This window comes from Megascapheus bottae, chromosome 5 (genome assembly GCF_031878675.1).
Source record: "Megascapheus bottae isolate mThoBot1 chromosome 5, mThoBot2.hap1, whole genome shotgun sequence".
Classification (NCBI taxonomy): Eukaryota; Metazoa; Chordata; class Mammalia; order Rodentia; family Geomyidae; genus Megascapheus; species Megascapheus bottae.
In genome coordinates this window covers 17,712,064-17,735,285 of record NC_143513.1, presented here as the reverse complement: position 1 = coordinate 17,735,285, position 23,222 = coordinate 17,712,064, and the positions used below count along the sequence as shown (strand labels likewise).

At 36.8% G+C, this 23,222-nt stretch overlaps 1 protein-coding gene across 1 annotated transcript in view; it reads right to left on the bottom strand.

Moving 5' to 3' along the window:
* The window catches only part of Itgb8 (integrin subunit beta 8), an 82,917-nt gene that overhangs the window by 13,033 nt on the left and 46,662 nt on the right, over positions 1-23,222 (bottom strand). The window contains exons 4-8 of the mRNA XM_090332734.1: positions 19,878-20,124; positions 18,070-18,235; positions 17,349-17,507; positions 6,070-6,165; positions 2,570-2,659 (exon numbers count right to left, since the gene is read on the bottom strand). Of these exons, the coding sequence (XP_090188860.1) occupies positions 2,570-2,659; positions 6,070-6,165; positions 17,349-17,507; positions 18,070-18,235; positions 19,878-20,124 (758 nt within the window). The remainder of the gene's footprint in view (positions 1-2,569; positions 2,660-6,069; positions 6,166-17,348; positions 17,508-18,069; positions 18,236-19,877; positions 20,125-23,222) is intronic.

Here is a 23,222-nt window from a genome sequence, read left to right as displayed (position 1 = left end):
TTTAGCTCTAACTCTGGAATAATGTTCTAAGCATTCAAATGGCCCTTGACCGAGAAAAGTTTCCCTAACCCAGAAGGAAAAAGTATGTGGCAATGTAAGAAGTAAAGTTTCCAGTATTTTTAATTCTTTAATTAGGTGATTTTACTTCTTTTAATAGCAATAATTAGAAATGCACTTACTAATTAACACTCAGTCATGAAATTCTGAGAGTATGACCTTAGAACTGAATTCATTAACAGCATTTGTGTTAGGCAACATTATATCAGCCTATATTTATTTATCATCTTGATAATCGAATAATTTGGGTTAACTAATAGAAACTTCCAATGGTTCATAGGTGTTAATATGAAAGTTCCTCTGATCAGAAGGAAATACTTGAACATATGAATATTCTCAGCTTGCCCTTCTGAAATTCTGCTTCGGTTAAGACTGTGACCCAGGTAGGTCAATGTTTACAAGCAGGGTGTAAAGACAAATCTCTAAATTTTTCAGTTTGGGGGATTTAAAAATGAAATTTTGGGCATAAAGTTAAGCTTAAATATATTTAGACAAACTGATTTTTTTTCCTGATATGTAATTCTTCAATGAATAGTGGATTGTTTCTATTGAACAGAGAAGACAAAATTAAATTGCAGAAGAATGTTGAAAATACAGACCCACAAAAATAATGGAAATTCATACTGAGGAGATGGAGCTTTGCTGAATTTACTAGTATTCACTCACTGTAAGGCTAGTCAGAAGTACAGAAGGCTAAGTATCTGTTCCTTGTACATATAAGGAATTCTGTTTTCTGCATTCCATCAGTATAGAGTCTTATGCACAGGTAAAAATCCACCTACTTGTATACATTCTTTCAGGTAATAAATGGATTCATTCTATAAAAACACAGCATGATTTCTAACTTGTCAATTCCTTTCTTATTTAGATTACTCTTGGAAACCAATTATGAATGGGATGTTTGGATTTTCTTGATTAAAAAGAAAACAAAACAACCCCGACACTAACAGTGAAAAAGAGATGTAATTTAATTCTTCTTCTTCTTTTTTTTTTTTTTTTTGGTTGTGGGGCTTGAACTTTGGGCCTAGGCACTGTCCCTGAGCTCTTCAGTTCAAGGCTGAAGCCACAGCTCCATTTCCAGTTTTCTAGAGGTTAACTGGAGATGAGTCTCACAGACTTGAGTGCCTGGGCTGGCTTTGAACCTTGATCCTTAGATCTCAGCCTCCTGAGTAGCTATAATTACAGGTGTGAGCCACCACACCTGGCCCAATTCTTTTTTTTTTTTTTTTGCCAGTCCTGGGCTTGAGCTCAGGGCCTGAGCACTATCCTTGGACTTTCTCAAGGCTTTCTCAAGCCTCAGCACCACTTCCAGCTTTTTCTATATATGTGGTACCAAGGAATCGAACCCGGGTCTTCATGCATGCTAGGCAAGCACTTTAACCACTAGGCCAAGTTCCTGGCCCCGTGGCCCAATTCTTATTTCTAAACTTTGCTTTCAGACATAGGAAATAAATGTCCTGAGAACTCAAATCTAACCAGATTTATATCAAAGTCAATTAGAGAAGAGAGCTGCAGCTTTCCTCAACACTTTGGCTACTCTTTTACTCTTCTGCGTGTGGGAAAGGGAGTCAGAGCATTGGGGAAATGAGACTATGGTAAGTGGCTCCATCTATTAAGGAAGAATGAGGCATATTTTTAAAACTATGTTAAAAAGAAGAAAAGAAAAATAAGTAATATATGACCCAGCACGAGCACTTGGGCATGGAATGAACACCTTCTACTTGTGAACTGTGTGAATGCTGGATAATTTGCTTTGTGTTCCTACAAACACTCGATGGGAATAGTAACACCGGTCTTCTAGATCATCTGTGAAGGTCAAATGAAGGCATGTACGGAAAGTGACTGGCTGTTACCATGAAAGAATAGTCACATTGTAATATCATTTATTATATCCAGGCATGCTCTAGCTCTTAGAACATATTATTTCTTTCTATCCTTTTTTCTCTGTCAGCCACTCTTCAAAGGACTCATGATAACAGCATACAAACATTAATTCAATACAATACTGAATCTACTAAGGCAGAAGGGCTTTGGTAAAATCACTAGAACAATCACACGATGCAACAACACAGTGACCTTCAGAGTCCTGTTGCTAATTTCCATATCCAAAGGCAATGCATTTTCCCTGACAGATTGTGGCTTTTAGACAATCAACATGCATATCTTACTTCATGATGTAGACAACTCTGCTACTTTGTGGCAATCTAGAGCTTCCTGCAGTCCTGAGCTGGTGACTCACAGAGCATTACATTTAGAAGGCCAAATGGAAGACAGCTGATCTGAACAATTCATGATCAATGGCAAAAGCAGGGTACAGAGAGGACTGAAATGACTGTCCCAAATGCTGGACTAGTTAATGGCAAAGGCAGGGCTGAGGGCCCAGTTTCAAGTTTTGAGTCCTATGTTTTCTACTCCTTCTCACAAAATAATACATCACTAGTTAGTACTTTCCTCCAGAAGTGGGGATTAAAAGATTATTTTGACAAAAAAATCACATATGATATATTCTTACCTTGTAGGCTTCAACTACCAAATTGTTGAGATTGGCAGCTTTTGACTCTATTTCACCTGCAATGGTGCCAGGCAAAAGGGGTAGAAGGTCCTAGAATACAAACAAGTAATGCTTACATAGTGATAATAGTAGGCGAGGATTCAGTAATTGGCAAAGACTCAACACTTGGCAGGTAGTTGTCATGGAAGGTGAGTCATTACATACATGAAAACGTGATGGGACAATGTAAGTAACCTAGAAGGATGGCCAACTCATATACCTTGGAAGTGTAGACATGTGTATGTATGTATGTGAGTATTTGTGTATCCAGATATACACGATGATCTACAAATTCAGTAGACATTAAATCAGTACTCTTCCAACAGCTTTTACACTTATTGAAAAGGCCCTAAAGAGCCAAAACATTGGAGAAGTTTTGCAAATTGTTTCTTCCACTTGGAGGTTCAAAATGAATATTTTCCAATTAAAATGTTCATGTTAGGCCAGTAATTTGGAAATTTACAAAACTTTTCCCCCCTTATTTAATTGAAACAATTTAGACGAGTATTTTATAGAAATGCTGTTCTGTGGAATGACTTTTGGGAAATATGAAATCAGACAAGGGAAAAAGTGGCAGTGAGAAGGGAGAGAGAGAGAGCACTGGGTGGCAGGTGATCATAATGAAGAGAGCTCAGTAATTATGGAGAGGACTCTTGGTCTTTCTAGGAGAGCATGAGAGTGAACAAAGACTTAAACATCTAGCCAAGAGGAAACCCATCTGAGTGTGGTGAGAGTGAGGTGTGTGTACTTAAATGGAATCAGATGGGGGAAACCATGAAATCTACCTCCTCACTCCTATCTCTACTCACAGGCTTTACTAAATCTCTGCTGTATGCCAGCTCCATTCTACACATGAACTGTTTGGAATCTCCAGTCAAAGGGCTCACTTGGAGAGTTTTCAGATTCATTTCTTGAACTTTGATCGAGCCCTTACTATGTGTGACTTTGGAGATGCTAAACTGCAAAGCCAAGTAGTTCTCATCCTCACAATCTCACAGCTATTGTAACGTGTATTTCATAAAGCATTCATATGACTCCATAGAGATGTGCCACGGCTGTTAGGAGGGATAACTAGCAAGCATTTGAGAGTTGGGAAGGCTGTCTGGCACTGTTTCGTGAGAAGGTCACTATGCCTTAATAAATGACAAAAAGCTTGCTGAATAAGATTAAAATGGCTGCCAGATATGAAGAGGAAGGAGAGTAGCAAGGAAGAGAATGCCTGGTGAGCACTTACACATAGGATGGTTAGAAGCAGGCCTGGCAGGGAACATTCAGGGAATGCAGTCAGAGTGATAAGTTGAGGTCACATGTCTTACGTGACCACAGGAGAGATCTTGTCCCCTCCTTTAGGGTAGTCTGTGGATACGCTTGTGATTTCAATGGCTCCTCCTGGTATCCAGGTAGAGAATGGAGTGGGAGATGGTTTACAAGACTGTTAAAACCCAGGGGAAAGATGGGTGATTAAAAAACAAAATTGCTGGGTGGTTTTGCTGGCTGCAAAACAGGCACTCTCAGTGGATCTGGTCAGGCTTGGAACACAGAAAGAGGAGCAAAGCTATAAAAAATAAACCTCATATTGTTTGAAAGTCAACCATGAAGTTCAGAGTTTAGGCAATTAATTTCCCTTCATATTTCATCATATTAAATGGCCATAATAAGTATGTTACCATTGTTATAAATAACTAAGACAGTAGAAGAATTAGTACTTCTAAACTCAGTATCTGGCAATAACTAACTATTTAGTAAGTAGAAGCTATTTTTGCTGTTATTTAGATAGTTTGAGCCATTTAGTTTGAAGCAAGTAGAAGTTAATTTGTTGTTAAATTCAAATGTAATGTGTTGTTACACTGAAAAATGCTTCCATAGAATGTATATTTGAAAGAACAGGAAATTACAGTTTCATTTTAGATTTCCAAGGGAAGAAATGATATAAATAAAATAGTGCTTTGGGATGGTAAATATAAGGTTAATTATGAGGTTAAATTGGTAAAGGAAACAGTAGCTATGTGCAAAAGCAAATGAATTCCAGCATTTGTTGATGCTGAAGTATAATGTATTTCCTTCATATCTTAAAAAAAATAAAGGGCACTCACTGGTCAAGTGCTGGAGGCAGAAGCCTGTTAACCTTGCTACCCAGGATCTGGAGGATTGTGGTCTGAAGTTGGCCCCAGCAAAAACAACAACAGCAGCAACAGCTGCAAAACACTACAAAAAACCTGCTATAGACCATCTCCAAAAGCTCATCAAAAAGCAGGAATAGAGACCTGCCTTAAATAATAGGGCACCAGCCTAACAAACTGGGTTAAGTGTGAGGCCATGAGTTCAAATCCAAGTACCGGAAGTAAAAAATAAATAAAATAACCAGTACGGGAACCTGGTCACTGAGAGGAATGTAGAGGGAAGAAGGAAAGGAGCAAAGATAGCAAAGCAGATAAAGCCTCCATGTTCACAGTGATGTACAATAAAAGTGAGGGCATCACCTTGTCATCCATAAGGAGATGGGATTTCATGGGAGATTCTAAAATACCATGAAAAAAAAACAATAGCAAAGACATGGAGGAAGCATCCTCTGTTGGGGATTCTATGATATCCCACAGTGATAATGCAGTGCGTGTCTGCTGCGCTGAGTCTCATTGGTCACAAAGGATTCTGCACACTACTGAGATTATTCATATGCACAAAGGCTTTGTACAGCCTAGACCAAAGCTAGATGTGCGAATAGTATTGGGATCTACAGTCTCCAGCTTTAACCTACTCTAAGAACAGGCCCATAGACACCAGCAAAAGTAGCCTAAAGATATAAAATGTGCCGACAAAAAAGTTGGGTGTGATAGTAGCTAATGCCTATGTCTGCTGTTCAGGAGGCAGAGATTAGGAGGACTGAAGCCCAGGCTAAATTACCAAGGCCCCATCTCAACCAATAGGCCAGGGCTGTAGTATAGTATGAGTCTGTAATCCCAGCTACATAGGAGGCATAGGTAGGAGGATTGTGGTTTGAGGCTAGTACTGGGCAGAAACACAAAACCCTATCTGAAAAAAATAACCCAAGCAAAAATGGATATATTAAGTGGTTGAGAACTTGGCATAGGCCCTGTGGTCAAACTCTTATACTGGGAAAAAATGCACAGTGATGGTATGTGGATGTGAAATTCCTTTGACTTCATAAAAGGCTTGCCTTTTATTGCCACATTAAGTATCACTGTATCAAGCTTTCTTCATACATATGACTATAAGTCTCAAGAAGCATTTAATGTCTACCCTTTGCTTTTCATCCTCCACATTGCAAACCTACATAGAATTTGTATCTAAATGGTAAACTATACTTTAGGTAATACAGCAATGAGCTTTGATTATACAATGTGTAGTGTTTCCAGAATGCTTACCTCTGGTTCTAATAACAATTGTAATAAAACTCCACCAAATTAAACATTCTAGTTTTTAATCTTTCAGAATCAACATACCTTATACCAATGAAATTGCTTTCCTTGAACTGCAAAAATGACATTAATGTTGTTGTCAATTAGTTTTGCTGAAAGTTGACCCAGTGATGGATGTTCCTGTGATATACAATGAAATAAAGAAGGGAATGAAATGTATATCTAAACATTTATGAAGAAAATCACACGACTTACATAACAATGTACTTAATTTGGAAGGGTTGTGGTTTTACTGGAGACTTTTAAATTCTTCTGTAGTACAATATCAGAATCAATCAAATGTTTGCAAAAATCTGTAACTTAGAAAAATGCAGCACAGTGAATAAGCATCAAGAACTCTTTCAGATTAATACTAGATTCACAATAACATAATCAAAAGGTAACTTAAAACACTGGTAATACAGGAATTTATTTCAACCAACTGTCAGAATATTATTTTATTTTTCCAGAATAAGGACAAGTCCTACTAAACGACTAATGGCTTCCATTTAAAAGACCAATGGTATTTTTATCTCTCCACTTTAATGAATTTTTCAGCACCTATTTCTAAAGTCTGTGATGGAAATATGTAAGGAAGCATCTGCTTGTGGTTGGGAATTTGGGTACTTTGTTTAATAGTTGTTTGGCTTTAAATTTAAGTGGACTATTAAGAAAATAATGAAAATTGGGAGTGATTTTAAGGCTGAATCAAAAGAAATAATTTTACAAAAAGAATAAAAAAATTGTTTTACAAAAAGAGAAAAGTTGGAAAAACTTGAAACAGATTAATGACAATAATATTCTGAGGCAAAATACAATGATAAATCTGAAATTCAAGTATGTCTTTGTGTATATATAACTATGAATGTTTTCTCTTTATACTTGTACACCTTCTTATGCATATATACATATGTGCATATGCACATTTGCACATAATACCCATTTTATTTACAATATGATATAACAAAACTATAGCAGCAGTAAACTCCGTATTCAGATCCCAGGTTTATTACTTTATGACAAAAATTCGCAATTCCATCTTTGTAATGTGTGAATATTATTTACTTTTCAAGACAAAGTAGGAGCAATTATTATTTCCATTGTTTCTAACTCCGTGTGTGTGTGTGTGTGTGTGTGTGTGTGTGTGTGTGTGGACTGGGGCTGAAATGAGGACCAAGATGCTTTCCCTTAGCTTGTCTTCTCAAAGCTGGCTCTTTACCACTCAAGTCAATACTCAATTTCTGCTGTTTGTTTGTTTGTTGTTTTGTTAGTAAACTGGAGACCTTTCTGCTTAGGCTGGCTTTCCATAGCAACTCCAGATTTCAACGTTCTAAGTGGTTGGGATTATAGTTTTGAACCACCAGCTGCCGGTTGTTTTCTAACTTCTAAATCAAAGTACAGATTAAAGATCTATTATGTTGTTGCCATTTTACTTTATCTTTTCTCACATATTTGTGTTCTCTATGTCTGTGTTTCTTTCATACATGAAACTTACGCAGAGCTAATTCTTTTATGCTCTGTGGCAGTAAGAAGGGAAAGTTAGTTTGGAGCTGGGATGCAATTTACTGGTAGAGTACTGGCTAGTACGTATGAGACCTTGCATACAATCACTGGCATCACTTTTTTCTTTCCCCATGGTGGGGGGGGGAGAGAGAGAGACAGACAGACAGAGAGAGAGAGAGAGAGAGAGAGAGAGAGAGAGAGAGAGAGAGAGAGAGAGAGAGAGAGAGAGAGAGAGAGAGAGAGAGAGAGAGACAGAGAGAGAGACAGAGAGAGAGACAGAGAGAGAGACAGAGAGAGAGACAGAGAGAGACACAGACAGACAGAGAGAGTCAGAGAGAGAGAGACAGACAGAGAGAGACAGACAGAGAGAGAGAGAGAGGGAGAGAGAGAGAGGGAGAGAGAGAGGGGGGAAAGAGAGAGAGAGAGAGAGAGAGAGAGAGAGAGAGAGGGAGGGAGGGAGGGAGGGAGAGGTGACAACTGCAGATGGTGTCATTTAAAGTTACACAGTGAGATGTCTTACAGGTACTCCTCTTTCAATAAATGGTCTTCTACCAATAAATATGATTTTATCAGACAAGAAGCTCCTGCCTGGCCATCTCAGAGAGATGACACCAAACTGTACTTGCAGTAATCTCTTCCTGTTCCTAAATACAGAAGTTCAGAGCTACATGACTGAGCATAACTACCTTCATGTGATTCAAGGTCTCGCTATTCCCTAGGTTTTGCTCTTTTTTTTTGTCAGTTGTCTTTTCTTGAAGAGAAAATGTTGCTAAATTAAGTTGGTTAACATCCCAGCCTTATGGCATCTCAGGAAAGCATCTAAATTACTTCTTTACTACAGTCAAAGTTCTATTATCCACATTTTATATTTATATATACAGACCCAAAACGACAGTGTTCTACTGAAAAAATATTACCCGAGCTGACAGTGGGGCTCAGGGTAGAATATGTGCATTGCATGCATAAGATTCTGGGTTCCATCTCCAAGAAAAACATAGGCCATCTTATTTTAAGAAAAATAAAATGATATAGATATTGTCTGTATTTATTATTGTAGAAACAACACATTTTCTCCAGTTGCATGTCAGTGTGATATGAAACTCAACTTATGAAAACATTTGGAAGTTATTTTCACATGGATTTACAAAAGAAATATTCTGCCCAAAGCAATTCTTAAGAGTCTTATTCACTTCCATTTTCTGACTGTGGAGGTCAGGACATGTTTCTTCTTGCTTTCTTGCTGCTCTCTACTTCATTCTGTTTTACTCAAATACATTCTTGCTAGAGAAGGAGAATAAAGTAATAAAAGAAAAATGCAAATGTGAATTCTTACAGCTAAATTCTTATTCCTGTTCCTGCTAAAATACAAAATCTGGCCAAGTACTGATGGCTTATACCCTTAAGTACTAACTACTTAGGATGATAAGATCTGAGGATCAAGGCTTGAAACCACAATAGGAAGACAAATCTGGGAAACTTTTATCTCCAATTAGCAAAATCCTGGAAATGGAGGTTTGGCTTAAGTGGTAGATTACAGGTCTTGAGTACAAAAGCCAAACAAGTGTGAGATATCCTTATTTCAAGCCCCATGGTAGGGACAAACAAAACAAAAAAACAAACAAACTAAAAACCTCACAAAAATATTAAGATAGACGCATGACAATATGACAATTTGTACAACACTAGCAAATTAAAGAGAATAAAGAAATTGTAAATCAACCAATTTGGAAACTTTAATGGAAAAAACTGATTTTCAAATATTTTTGCTTGAGAACAAAAATTAGTTTGCCAAGTACTTGATCTTATTCATTTTCAAAGCCATTTATATTTCAAGAACATTTTATCCATAGGCTTTTTTTTGGCGGTGGTGTGGCGGGGCGGGGGGGGGGGAGTGGAGTGGCGAATGTAGAAGGGTTGGTTGGTGAGAGGGCTTGAATTCTGGGCTTGGAACCTGTACCAGACCTGTTTTTCTTCTGTAGAACTCTATTACTTCACTTGCTGCTTCTCTGGACAATTGGAAACAAGAGTCTTATAGACTTTCCTGTCCAGTGTGACTTCGAATCTGAGTAACTATACTACAGGCATGAGCTATTGGTGCCTGGCTATTCCATGTGTTTTAAACAATCTTCCACTTACACAAAATTAATAAATAAAACAAACATTCCAAAACCAATCGTTAATGTTCAAAAGCAAACACTAGAAAATGGGCATCATTTTTCTTAGTTTCTTTTTTCTTCTAAAAATAGTCATATTGACCAGAAGCATATGCAATTTGAATCTAGAATGCTCTAATTTGTTCAGGAGCTCATTAAAAAGTATCATCAGGTATTTTAGGTTTGAAAAAACATATTTTTGAACCACAGAGAGAAATCTGTATTTAAGGAAATTTCCAAGTACCTTGAGGCTATTTTTTTAAATTATAAATTTATAAAAGATGTTGAGTACACTACTGTTGACAGGAAGCTTATAGATTAATAGCTCTTTCAGAAGCCCCTTCCCCTTTCTACATAAAGCATGTTATCTTCTAAGTATTATATCTTTCAAGCCTTTTATTCTGCTAGCACACTTTCCCTCTTAGGCAGTGATCCTGGGCTGGTGATGTCATCGTCCCTCAAATACAACTCCCCTTCCATCTACTCCATTACACATTGCTCCTTCAGACTCTGAAAACCATTATTAGAGATAGCCCACATTTTAGGGGCAAAAGGGAGAAGAAAAAGCACTATGCCAAGACAGCTGCTAAGTAATTAAGGCTGTGGGAAGTAACTTATAAATGTCAGAATGAGGAGGAGTAGAAAGATTCATTGGGAGCAATTTCAGTTGAAGAGATAACTGTGAAGAGAGGAATGGTAGAATTTAATGTAGACAGAATATTAATGTCTTTCTAGGTGGACTGAAGAGGAGAGTCTCCTCATCTCTAGTAAAATTAGCAATACAATTTTCTAAGATAATTTAGAACATTTACTGTTGAACAAGGAAGTATTTTAAAATGAGCAACAACTTGATTTGACATCAGAGAGTCACTTAGAGGTAAAAACTATAAAATATATTCTGTCCATCTGCATCCATCCCATCAGCCTGTTTTCTGAGTACATGGTAATAGAAGGCTAATTGCAGACCACTGCCTCAGTGGTGGACATTTTCTGTTGAATATTCTTTGTCTGGAGGGATGTCCTGTGTTGTGGTGAGTGGCATCCCTAGACTCTACCCTCTAGAAGGTACCAGCTCCTTTCCCAGACTGTCACAGCCAAAGTGTCCTTCATCATGAAACTCTGTCCTCTGGAAGCGAAATATATCCACCTGACAATCATACTAGAGGCAGAACATCTCTAGGCCTAGCAATTGTTACCTATGCCATGTGAATCTTAAAATTTGAGATTTGATCCTCTACCTGTGGAGTTACTGGAGATGCTGGAGCCTCTCAGAGGTGGAGTCTAAAGGAAGGACTTTAAGTCTTGGGGATCTTGCTCTTAGAGGAGATGATAGAACCTGCAGTTTCTTTTATTCTCTCTTGCCACAGGATGAATGGCTTTCTTAACCCTGGGCTTCCATCATGATCTGATGCCAGAAGCTCACAGTAATGCTGGCATCCAGTCACAGATTAGAATTTCCAAAGTTGTAAATCAGAGTAATATTTTTCTCTTTAACAAATTTATTGTCTCAGGTATGGTTTCAAATGGTGATGGAACATTGATTAAGCATTATGCTTCTCAGCAGCAGTCTTAACTTTCCTGTGATTCATTCTCCATATATCTATAAAACAACTATGAAGACAAATATGTACCCCTTCAGACTCAATGATAGACCATTGTGTAGAAGCTGTCCTCAATTGAACTTTGTCACTTATTAACACTATAAGTGACCCCCTCAAGTGTCTGAAATTTTTTTCTTTTAGTAGTTCAAGGAGCTTGAACTCTGGGCCTGGGCATTCTTCCTAAGATCTTCAGCTCAAGGCTAGTGTTCTACCACTTGAGCCACAGCGCCACTGCCCTCAAGGGTTTGGATTTTTATTTTGCCTGTCCTGTGCTTGAGCTCAGGGCCTGAGCACTGTCCTTGGACTTTCTCAAGGCTAGCACTCTACCACTTGAGCCTCAGCACCACTTCCAGCTTTTTTCTATGTATGTGGTACCGAGGAATTGAACCCTGATCTTTGTGCATGCTAGGCAAGCACTCTACCACTAGGACAAACTCCCAGCCCCAAGGATTTGGATTTTTTACTTATGTTCAAACAGTATAAAGTGTGGTCATCAAAGTACTCATACAAAGAAAGCACAAGCTGGTAATGTCTTAATTTTTTTTTTTTGTGGTTGTAGAGATTGAATTCGAGACTTCATGTTTGCTAGGTTAGTACTCTACCACTTGAGCCATGCCTCTAAACCTGCTTTCTTTTATTTATTTATTATTTATTTTTTTGCCAGTCCTGGGCTTGAGCTCAGGGCCTGAGCAATATCCTTGGACTTTCTCAAGGCTAGAGCTCTACCACTTGAGCCTCAGCACCACTTCCGGCTTTTTTCTATGTATGTGGTACCAAGGAATCGAACCCAGGTCTTCATGCATGCTAGGCAAGCACTTTAACCACTAGGCCAAACTCCCGGCCCTCTTTCATTGTTTTTTCAGTTATTTTCAGAGATGGATTCTAGTAGACTTTTATTGCTCAGGCTGGCTTTGATCTTTTGACCCTCCAGATCTCAGCCTCTTAAAGAGTTAGGAGTACACTTGTGAGCCACTAATGCCAGTCTGTGAGCTTTGCGAGAAAAAATAGTAAGGAAAAAAATCTGCTTATATTTGATGTAACCCAAACTTGTAATTTAATTAGAACATTCCATTCCATAAGCGTTGACATCAAATTCTAATTTGCTTGTGCTCACTTCTCATTCCATAGCATTCCAGAGGTATTATGAAGGCAGAGCCAGGTTGCTATTAAGCCTGTGATAGGTTATTTCTGCATGCAGCTTTTGCTTTCAATTAAAAAAATAAATTCAATTAGGTATTGTTTGCAGAAATCATTTCCTGGCTATTTTTCTGAGAACATGAGAGGCATTCAAATTGCATCTTTTAAAATGACTGGTGTTTATAATTTAGAGTAGATAAGTTCAGTAAGTAGAAAGCTGAAGCAGCCATTTTGCTAGCCATTTAAAGCCCCAAGAGATTTCAATGACATTTTTCAACAACATGCACATTGTTTTATAACTTTCTAATTACATTTGCTGCCTGGCATATAAAGGTGCTCAATGAGTTTGCTATTTTTTTTATATTAGTATGTTTCTAAGACACAAAAGCTGAGAAGCAAAAAAAGAAAGTTTGTGTTTTCTAAAGTTGAGAGCATGTTTCTAAGGTACAGTGCCACACACTTGACAGATAGATTTCTTTAATAAACACTATAATTACTGCTGGATGCAGGTGGCTTCTACCTGTAATTGTAGCTACTCAAGAGGGGGAGTCTGGAGGACCGAGGTTCAAATTCAGCCTGGGTACAAAAGTCTATGAGATTATATATCCAAAATAGCCTGCAAAAAGAAAAAATAAGCAGCTGTGTGGCTCTAGTGGTAAAGTGCTGGTTGAGCAAATGAGACAAGCCAGCATGAAGCTCTGGGTTTCAACCCCACACAAAACAGATTACAATTATCTCACAAACACAATAACTGTATGAAAGCCTGTTGACTTGGGTTACAAAGTTATGCATTGAATTAGTATATTTCTAAGCTTTCTTTATCTGTTTTTCTGGAAAAGTTAAACTTATTTATGTAATAGAAAGGAAGGCTTCCTAAATAGCCTGTGAAGAGCTGAGTACTCAGCAAAGTCAGTTCCATGAGAAGAGACACAGCAACGAGGACTATTTTTAGCCATGGATGTTAAGTCCTCAGTAACGACTGATTCCCTTCTGCAATGCCACTTCAATGCTTGGATGCCAATCCCTTGGACAACCAGAATATCCTGCTGAGGTTGCAGGCAAAGGAATTACCAAGACATAGGCAGTAGAAACTTTGAGAGAAGTCTTGAAGACTCCTTGACCTATTATTTTAGGGGCACAGAAAGGGATGTGGAAAAGCAACTATCAAGCTGCCTAAACTAAACAATATGAATAAATATGTCCTATGCATTCCTACAAACAGTAAGTGTTTGATTGGCTCTTGACTATTTGAATCTCTCTGTTCAGCCTGAAGGAATATCTGAAAATCTCATCAATCAGTTTCACTGGGTAACCTCTATATATTGGGTCCTTGGTCTTCCCTCATGTTTACCAAAGACCTTTGTGCAATTCTTGGCTTCAGCCAAAGGGAAGAATGAAGGAATGGTTTCTGGGAGAGCTCTGACAAAGGTGCAAAATAGCTAGCCTTGAAGGAGCTGGTGGGGAGACAGGATGGAATTCTAGGCCCTCAATTTTAATAACCTGTCTTCTACACCATTAACAATTTTGTATGACTGTCTATCACCTGAGAAAGAACTTTATTATTTAATTATTATTGCGACAATTATAAAGTTACATTGCTACTCAGATTTTGTATTCTAGAACTTAATCTGGAAAAGAGCAGTGGAAAATGGAATTTATTTGGTCATACAACAGACATGTACCAATGATGACAATATATGAAAAGAAATTGAAATATATCTTATTTTATAATTGATATAAACCAGAACATCTGGTTTATACTTTGTAGGTTAACACCATAATTAGAATGTTAGAACAGAAATGACCCCAAGACATTGTTTATCTATTTTTTCTAATTTAAATTGGGAGTTTCTGTGACATTTTGGTCAATAATAGATAATTTAAAAATGAGATGAATTTGACTTCACAACTGAAATTTATCAACATTTTAGTTTCAGGCAAATTTTACTTAGTTTTTTTTAAACTTCAATTTTTGTTTGTAAAGCAATAATAATAATGATTACATTATAGAATTATTGTAAACATAAATTTGATGCTTTACCAAGTATTTGCCACGGTACTTTCAATCAATGTACATGATGAAAGGTAGTCGATATTTGTCTAGAGTTCACCATTGACCACCATTATACTATGCATACGAGTAGAAGTATGGTCCCAGTTATTTAGAAATAGTTTAAAAAATAATTACAGGGGGTAACAATGATCAGTAAGAAATATACTCAATACCTTATGTATGTAACTGTAACCCCAACAATAAAATTAAATAAAAAAATAATTATATGACTAAAATAACTGAAGAATTTTGTGTCATGTGGATGGATATTCGCTGCTGGCTAAAATGTATAGTATTCAATTACTTCTCTAACTTGTAGAAATCCTAGAATTCATTTCTATTAGTCTAGGCTGGAAAGTTGAGGGGGTGGAGGGGTAACTTGAAAATGTGCACCTTTCTAGAACTGTATCAATATCTTGGAAAACAGAGGTCAAGGTAGTCTCAGATATAGGAAACTTCAGGGCAGTAGTGTATCTTCTTTATATAAGTATATAATTAAATAACTAGTCAAAATGCTTCTTTTATTTTAAGAGGCCTGGGAATTCTTAGAGTATTTCAAAATACAGTCCTGAGATAATGGATATAAAGTTTTCTTTTAAGCTATGTCAAGCATATTTCTCTTTAGTTAACTTAATCTATATTCTGGTGGCATGTAGACAGATCATTTCTTTAAAAATGTGGGACAGTGACTAAGAAGTTAAAAGAAGCATATGATGAGTTGTCTAATTTTGTGATATCATAAGGAGTCAAACACTGTCTAAAATTGTTCCAGAATTATCATTTATGTTCTTCAAGGTTATGAGATCTGACATGAGAGAGTTCTAAAGTTAGGACATCATTTTTTATTTGTGCTCAAGGAATCATCTCTAGATGAGTAACAGTATTTTTTCATATTCACTTGTTGAGGGAAGATGACCTCAGTGACTAGGAGAAACTTAAAAAGAATAATGTAATTTGTGACTCATGACATTGCTATTTTTTTAAGGAAAAAAGGCTTCCCTTTGTCTCCCCAGAGAGTAATTCCTCCTGTTTCCTCCTTTTACTTCCATTGAATGAATTAGAATTCTACCTTGGATTAAAAAAAAAGATTAAATAGGAAGCAGAATAGATAAGAAATGACTAAGGAGAAGTAATGGATCTTCCAGCATAAAATGAGGCTGTGGGATGTGAATTAACAACAGGTAAGATATTGGCATAAACCCAAATTCTAGTTTTTAAATACAGTAACCATGGGTTGAATTTGCTTTGTGTGGTAAAACAATTGCCTGCCTGACTATGGAAGTGTGATGGAGTACATTAGATCGATGTGATCTATTTAAATTTTACCCATGGAAACCACGGCAACTTCAGCATAAAATACATGCTGCTAATATTCACATTTCCAAGTCATGGGCAAGGTAACTTTGAGCACCATATACACTCATAAAGGTGACTCAGAATAGTTTAATTGTTTCCTTTTTGTGCTAGTCCAAGAGCTTGAACTTGGATCTTGGGTACTGTCCTTTGGCTGTTTTTGCTCAAGGATGGGCCCCAGTTTCCATTCACTTCTATGATTTCTTAACCGGTTACAGAGTTGCTAGCACAAAATCAAGTAAGTTATTTAGACTTCACCACTTTTAGATATTTCTTTTCTCCCAGGATCACCTTGGAAAGAACCTCTCAGTCAAGCATGGACCCATGAACCGAGAAAGTCTGATGATTTCTGTTCTAAAATTTGGATAATGTATAAATAGGTGCGAACTTCAGAAACAAACAACATTTTGTTGTTCATTTTCATATCTAGCATGAGCTAATACTTGGGAAGATGTGGTTCTAAAAGATTGCTTTTAAACACATGAGCCAGAACTTTTGTTAACCTTCAGGCAGCAATTCAGTTATCCCTTAACTAAAACAGAGCCCTGTGCATAGGTAAGCTCCAGAGGAGGAAAAGGGAAACAAAATAAACAAAGACCCTTGTTTTAGTCTCTTCTCCTTCCCCATTTACATTATCTATTATACTGGAAAGATTCCCAGAGCAACTGCTATTTTTCAATCACTCCTTAATATGGTTGTAGATATCAACCCTTTAGAACTAGTCTATTTGTACAAAGTGAAGGAATACTTTTGTTTCCTGTCTATCTGCATGATTGCTATAAAAAGTAAGCTATTTTTAGTTTTAAAAGTTGCACATTGTCTTTTAGGTCATCAAAAGAGTTATCTAGCTAGACATTTGTGACTCAGGCCTGTAATCCAAGCTCCTAATAAAACTAAGGTTTAAAGATCTTGATACAAAGCCAGCCAGCCAGAAGAAAGGTTCTGGTGATTCATCTAAAATTAACAAGTCAAAACTCAGTAGTGGAGGTGTGGTTCAAGTTGTAGAGTATCAGTCTTGAGGAAAATACTAAGTGAGAACATGAGGCCCAGAGATCAGGTCCTAGTACCAGAACAAATTAAAAAGAGTCATCTAAGACGGGTGCTGGTGGCTCACATCTGTAATCCTAGCTACTCAGGAGGCTGAGATCTGAGGATAGTGGTTCAAAGCCAGTCCCTGAAACTCTTATCTCTGATTAATAATTTTAAAAAAAGAACTGGTGTTGTGGTTCAAGTGGTAGAACAGTAGTAGTCTTAAGCTGAAAGAGCTTAGAAACAGTGCCCAGGCACCAGGTTCAAGCCCCATGACTGACAAAAACCAAAAGTCATCTATTAAATGTTATCAGTCTTTCAGCCATCAATTTTCTTGAGCATCATTAATAGACTACATTGCTCCATTCATGTTTTTCTCATGATTTATTCTGGCTTTCTCTGTCTGGCTCCTCTAAGTTGAATTAGATTGCTAATTCAAGCTTGTGGATTTCACCCAAAGAGTCATCAGTAGGAAAGGAATTATTGCTACATTACCATGGTTGTTGATTTGACGTAGACATTATTTTTCAGATGGCAGTTTCCGTCATGGGGCACCACTATGCCTGCCAATTTGCTATCAAGAGCAAGATGAGATGTCTGATCTGTCATCACCAGCAACAATCTTTTAGCTTCTTTTCGCCATCCAATGTGACTCTTGAAATAAACACATATAATTAAAGCTTGTACAATCACATAGGTCCAGCCTGTGGTTTTTGCCTCAAGAAAACGACATGTTTGAATTGACAAACATTAAGCCAGGCTTGAAGGATGTGCAAAAGTTCAAAGTTGCTTTCTCAACAGGATTCTCAGTTATCTGTGCATCTTCTATTTTACCACAGTCATTGGGCCACAGACTTCAGTGTTGCACCCTGGAAATCACAAGCTAGATTTCAAGTGGAACTGTACATGATGTACATGGGATATCATGGTTCGCTTCGGGATGAACAGCCCTTTTGGGGTATGTTCAAGCTGCTCTTGCCTTTTGTTTGTTTTTAATTTTTTCTCAGTTTTGTCCCTCCCCCAGCTGAGCCCCTCCATCCCAAATCTGTACAAAATAAGTCACATGTGTGATGAGTTCATAGTCAGAGGAGTATATATTCTTTTGAAGTATGTTTCTCCTCATAGATCAGAGTGAAAATTAAAAAAAAAAATCTCTGCATTCTTTCAGGGTGTTACAGCTAAACACTGAAACACTTAACGACCTGACACATCTTACCTCACACACTGCAGCCTGAAGCATGGCATCAAACCCTCCTTCAGGGGTATCTATGTTTCCAGAGATCTTTTGTTTGTGAACTGCCTTTTCAAACTCAGTGATGTTTTCTGTCAAGGACAGGACGTGGATGTAGCCATGAGGAGGCATACAGTCTAAATTGTAGTCACTACATGGGAAAAAGAAGTGCAGAGTGTATTTTTCTAGGTAATATTGAATGTTTCAGACTATAACTGAAGTTATTCAGTTGGAATGAGAAAGAAGTAGATTGAGAGAAGGAAGATAGGGAAATTTAATAATAGAAAAATCTTTTTAATGAAGATAAGTGTAATATTGATGAACATTTCTTTGGAGTAGGAATAAAATTATAATGGCTACAGTTCCAAAATTAAAGAAAATTATATTTAATTAATATCAGACAACTAGAGGTATTCAATTTACTAATAAGGAGGAATTTAAGAATTTGGAGTCATTTCCTATTACAATTGGCCAAAAACAAATCTGGGAATCACATTTTAGGAAATATTTGTGAGAATTAGCTGAACAATATTATTGAAATACATTGTTTTTCACTGTTGTGGGTTTTGTTTTGTTGCTTTCCATTTTTTGCCAGTCCTGGGGCTCAAACTCTAGGCCTAGACACTGCCTCTGAACTCACTTTTGCTCAAGGCTAGTACTCTATCATTAGCCACAATGCCATTTGCACTTTTCTTCTGTGATTACTTGAAAATAAGAACCATGATCCTCAGATCTCAGCCTCCAGAATAGCTAGGATTACAAGCATGAGCCTGTACCTAGCTCTTAGTGGTTTTTTTTTTTTTATCATGTGTAGGGTGGAATTACAGTGAGCTAAAATTTATGAAAACTACTTTGATAATTTCCTGATAGTTCAGAAAGCAAAAGTCATCCTTCATGAATGAAGTAAGATCACCTTCAAGGAAGGTTCAATTACAGATTTGTAATCCCAGCAGTTGAAAGCCCCTAGTAGGAGATCACGGTTCAAGGTCAGCTTTGGTTACACAGTGAGATCTTGTATCCAAAAAGAAAAAATAAGTAAAAAGAGGCTCGGAGGAAATAGATGAAATATCACAAGGAGATAAATCAGGTTTATTCTTATATGATAGGTCAATAACAATAGTTTCGGTAAGATAGAATGTGTAACAGAAGATGATATGAACAATACATGGTAACATTAATTAGACAGATTTATTTCTTGGAAAATTCAACATGCTAAAATGGTATCATGAAAGACCTTGTAAACCCTAAGATTTGTTCACTTTTCATGGTGGGACAAGTGCTATTTGAATACAAAATTGCAAAATGGTGAGGAAAAGGGCTCTTTTGATACCCTCAGTTATTCATCTTTTGACCCACTCTGAGATAAGTATACTTTCTTTGTGGTCACATCAAAGGAAAACATAATTGTGACGAGGATGGGCAGGATAGAGTAGTAACATGATAGATTCTTTAAATTTTGTAGAACTTGAATTCAACAATTTTTTAAGCAAACCAAGAGAAAAAATTAAGAATTTCTACAAAAGTATTTGTAAACTAATAATATGGTCATTAGAAGTCTACCTAGAGTTTATACCAATATTATTTAGGTTTTGTTTTCTTTGATGTAAAGTGAGGAAACAATATATAAAACCCAGGCAATAAAGAAAAGTTTTCAGATAGAAACAACACTCTTGTTTATATGCTTTTAGTTCTGATTTAGAAAACAAAATTCTATACTCTGGTAAATTCTTTAGAAAATAAAAAATGAGATGTAAGGAAACAATCTGTTAGTACCCACATCAAGCAGTAGATACCTGCATTGATTGTGAATCCTTTCTGGGTGGATGCTAATGTATGGTGAAACAGTTTTATCAACATATGAACCAAATCCAAGGCGGAAGTCACGGGAGAAAAATGCCATTTTTCTAGATAAGTCATTTCCAACAGAATTTAATTTTTCTATATTATTATGCATTGATGCCGATACATCAACAAGGTAATAAAGATCCACAGGATATTTCTTCAAAGGGTGAATTTTCAGCATAAAATTAGCTTCAGCTCCTGGTTCAAAGAAAGGAAAGCATCAGGTTTTACTGTATGTATCTAAGCATGAACTGTCTATAAGTCATATTTTAGCATCTACAGAAATTTATACTTCATAAGACTTGGAATATTCTGAAATAAATAATCATACATTTTTCAAAATCAATTTCCTTGGCTCTAATTCTACAATGGGTTTTCCACAGCCCTGCAGGCTAGATAGACTTAATAATAAATGCATGAATTCCATACAAATGTAACAAAGTATGCTCATATACACCTGCATTGCTCATTTCTCCTAGTAGCTAGAAAAGCAGAGTATAAGGCATCTGTTGTATTATACCAGAAGGTATAAGGGGCAGTGGAATGGTTTGAGGCAAACCAGAAAGATAGTTTTAGAAAAATCAAATCTTATCAGATTTTATATCATTCTTATGAATCTTACATTCATTATTTTTGCTTAAGGTGTATTTTTATGAGATGTGAAAACTCTGCCTTTGACAAGTATAGTAAACTCATCAGAATAAGGAGTATGTCATTGCACCCAAAAGATGTGAAGCATTCCCCAGTACAACTATCTGCATTGTACCATGTCATCATGATGATTTCACACAAGGACCTCATTCTTCCCCAGGGACCCCAAAGCATCTACTTATAATTTGTTAATTTTACTTTTAAACTCTAAATCCAATGATTTTTCTGTTACTATTCTTGTCTACAGAAAACATTTAAAGCAAATAAATTATTTGTATATGTAATTGGCAGGCCAATTTCCAATTGATCAAATCTTACTGTAACAATTTTTGCCTTGAATTCATTTCACAAATTATTTTTCAACTCAATTACTTAACCTATCAAAATAGTAAGGGTTTCTGGCCTATAATACAATTACGGGAGAAAGTAGAGATTTGTTCATTTGGAATGTGCTGCATGAAATGGAAAGACTTTGAAAAAAATCGTATTAAGTGAAGTAAATCAGGCACAAAGAAATATAGGCTCCATGGTTTCCCTCATTTGTAACTATTAGTATGCATCTAGGATTCTTCTATCAGAGGATCATAATAGCTCAAAAGCTATGTACATATTGCCATATAGGACTAGGCTAAGCAAAATGAACTCTAGGATAGGAAAATAAGAGGTTTACTTTGTGATTGTTGTTCTTAGTATACTCTGTGAAGTTACTTCTTTTCTTTTCCCTTTATGTTTTATCTCATGATGTTATTGTCTCTGAAGGTGGTATATTATATATACATTTATTTGAAAAAGGGAAGGAAAAGGAAAAAAGATAAGTGGGAGAGGGTGGGAGGAGAGAGAGTGGGAGAAAAACAGGAAAAGGGGTAACAATGTTCAAAGAGTAATATACCCACTACTGATGAATATAACTGTAACTCTTATGTGCATCACCTTGATAATAAAAAAATATTTGGAAGGAGAAATTTAGCATGCACAGCCCAGCCTAGTCTATAGTCTTCTCTCAATCTTTCCCTTTCAAAACCATGAATTCTGTTCCCCTTTGGGCCTCTGTTGAAAAATTTAGTCCTCTTTGAAATACTCTGCAACTTAGGAAGAAAAACCAAATTTGTGAGAATGTTAGAAAATGACACCTGGGCCAGATTTGTGAGAAATAGATATAGCACAGTTAGGGGTGTGGCTCACTTAAAGAGGCTTGCACTTCAATGTATGGGTCAACATCTAAAAACTAAATAGGTAATATATATGAAAACATTGTATGCATGCAATTGTATACATACAATGTATTTCATAATACATATAATATTGTTAACATAATATATTGTACATATGAACTGTTCACTCAGTGCCTTTTGCACTGACCACATATTTTTATGTCGGCTATCCATTGCCATGCACTGTGACTCTGGGTAAAGATAAGAGGTTATTTGTGTTCATAGAGGTCTTGCTAGGTGTACCCTTGTGTGCTGGAATTGCTGTAAAAGTTTGGTTTGGTGAGTTCAGCAAAAAGTCACACTCTATGCTGTATCAGCAAAGGTGCAGTCCTTAGGGACCTGAGCTATTCAGGGTGAGGGTGCTCTAACCACAGGCTGGTCACACAGGAAATGTCAGCAGCCACGCTAGCATTTTGTAGCACTAGTGTCATCAGCAAAGAGGAGGCTGTGAGGAAGCATTGTGAAAAGGTCAGGTATGAGAAGTTTCATGCTGCTGTGGCCTGGCTTTGGATTTCCCAGGTGCTGGCCTTAGCACAGGCATCTGGGACAACTCAAGTTCCCAGCGTGAGCTGAGAAATCAAGAAGATAAGCTGTTAACAAAGGGAGACAGGGAGTTTTTCCATACAGTGGCATTTTACTCCTTGCTGGCTAGAAGAATAATTGCTAGACTTAAATTGTAAAGCCCCTAACTTCCCATGAGGTTCTAGCTTTAAGTAGTCAATTCAAAGTAGGTAGACTGAGATAGATTGCATTTACCATACCACCTGCTTTGTTTTCTAAGGAGGAAATGGAAGAGTTCAAGAGTGGATTTCTAGGTCTGGCCCATTAAGCTAGAAACATAGTCTACAATGGCTTGTAAGATGACTTTAGAGTGGATAATTACATGCAAGAGAGAAAAGTCTGAAGAACAAATTTTGTAGACAATCTTCCATGGTAAGAGGGAGTAGAAATAATTTCTCATGGCAATATGGATAAGATTTCTCTACATAAAACCTCTGCTTACTTCAAACTGAGGTGCAATCAACATAGGGCTAAAGGCTGGGTGATATTAAAGAGGGTCTCATTACATTGGATGTCTTAATAACCATTGTAAGATCCTTAATGACCGAGTAAGGTCCATTTGAGGCAATTAGTGACATAAACAATGTCTTGGATGCTAAAGAAAGAAAAGGAAGGTAAAGTTTGGTTGTACCTCTAGATTTTACAAAAGTGGAATAAATTAGTCGAAAAAAACAAGAATAAAAGAAATTATGAATATTCTCCCCAAATATCACCCCTTCTTGGTAAAGGTTTGGAAACTGTCTTTGCACTGGTACATGTCCTCAGTTGTTGGGAAATAATTTATTCTAGGGGAGTTACTAGGTTCAGAATTGATTTTGAAATTGGAGTTGGTATAGAACCAGTAGTATCTTATTACTGTAAAATCTTTTTTAA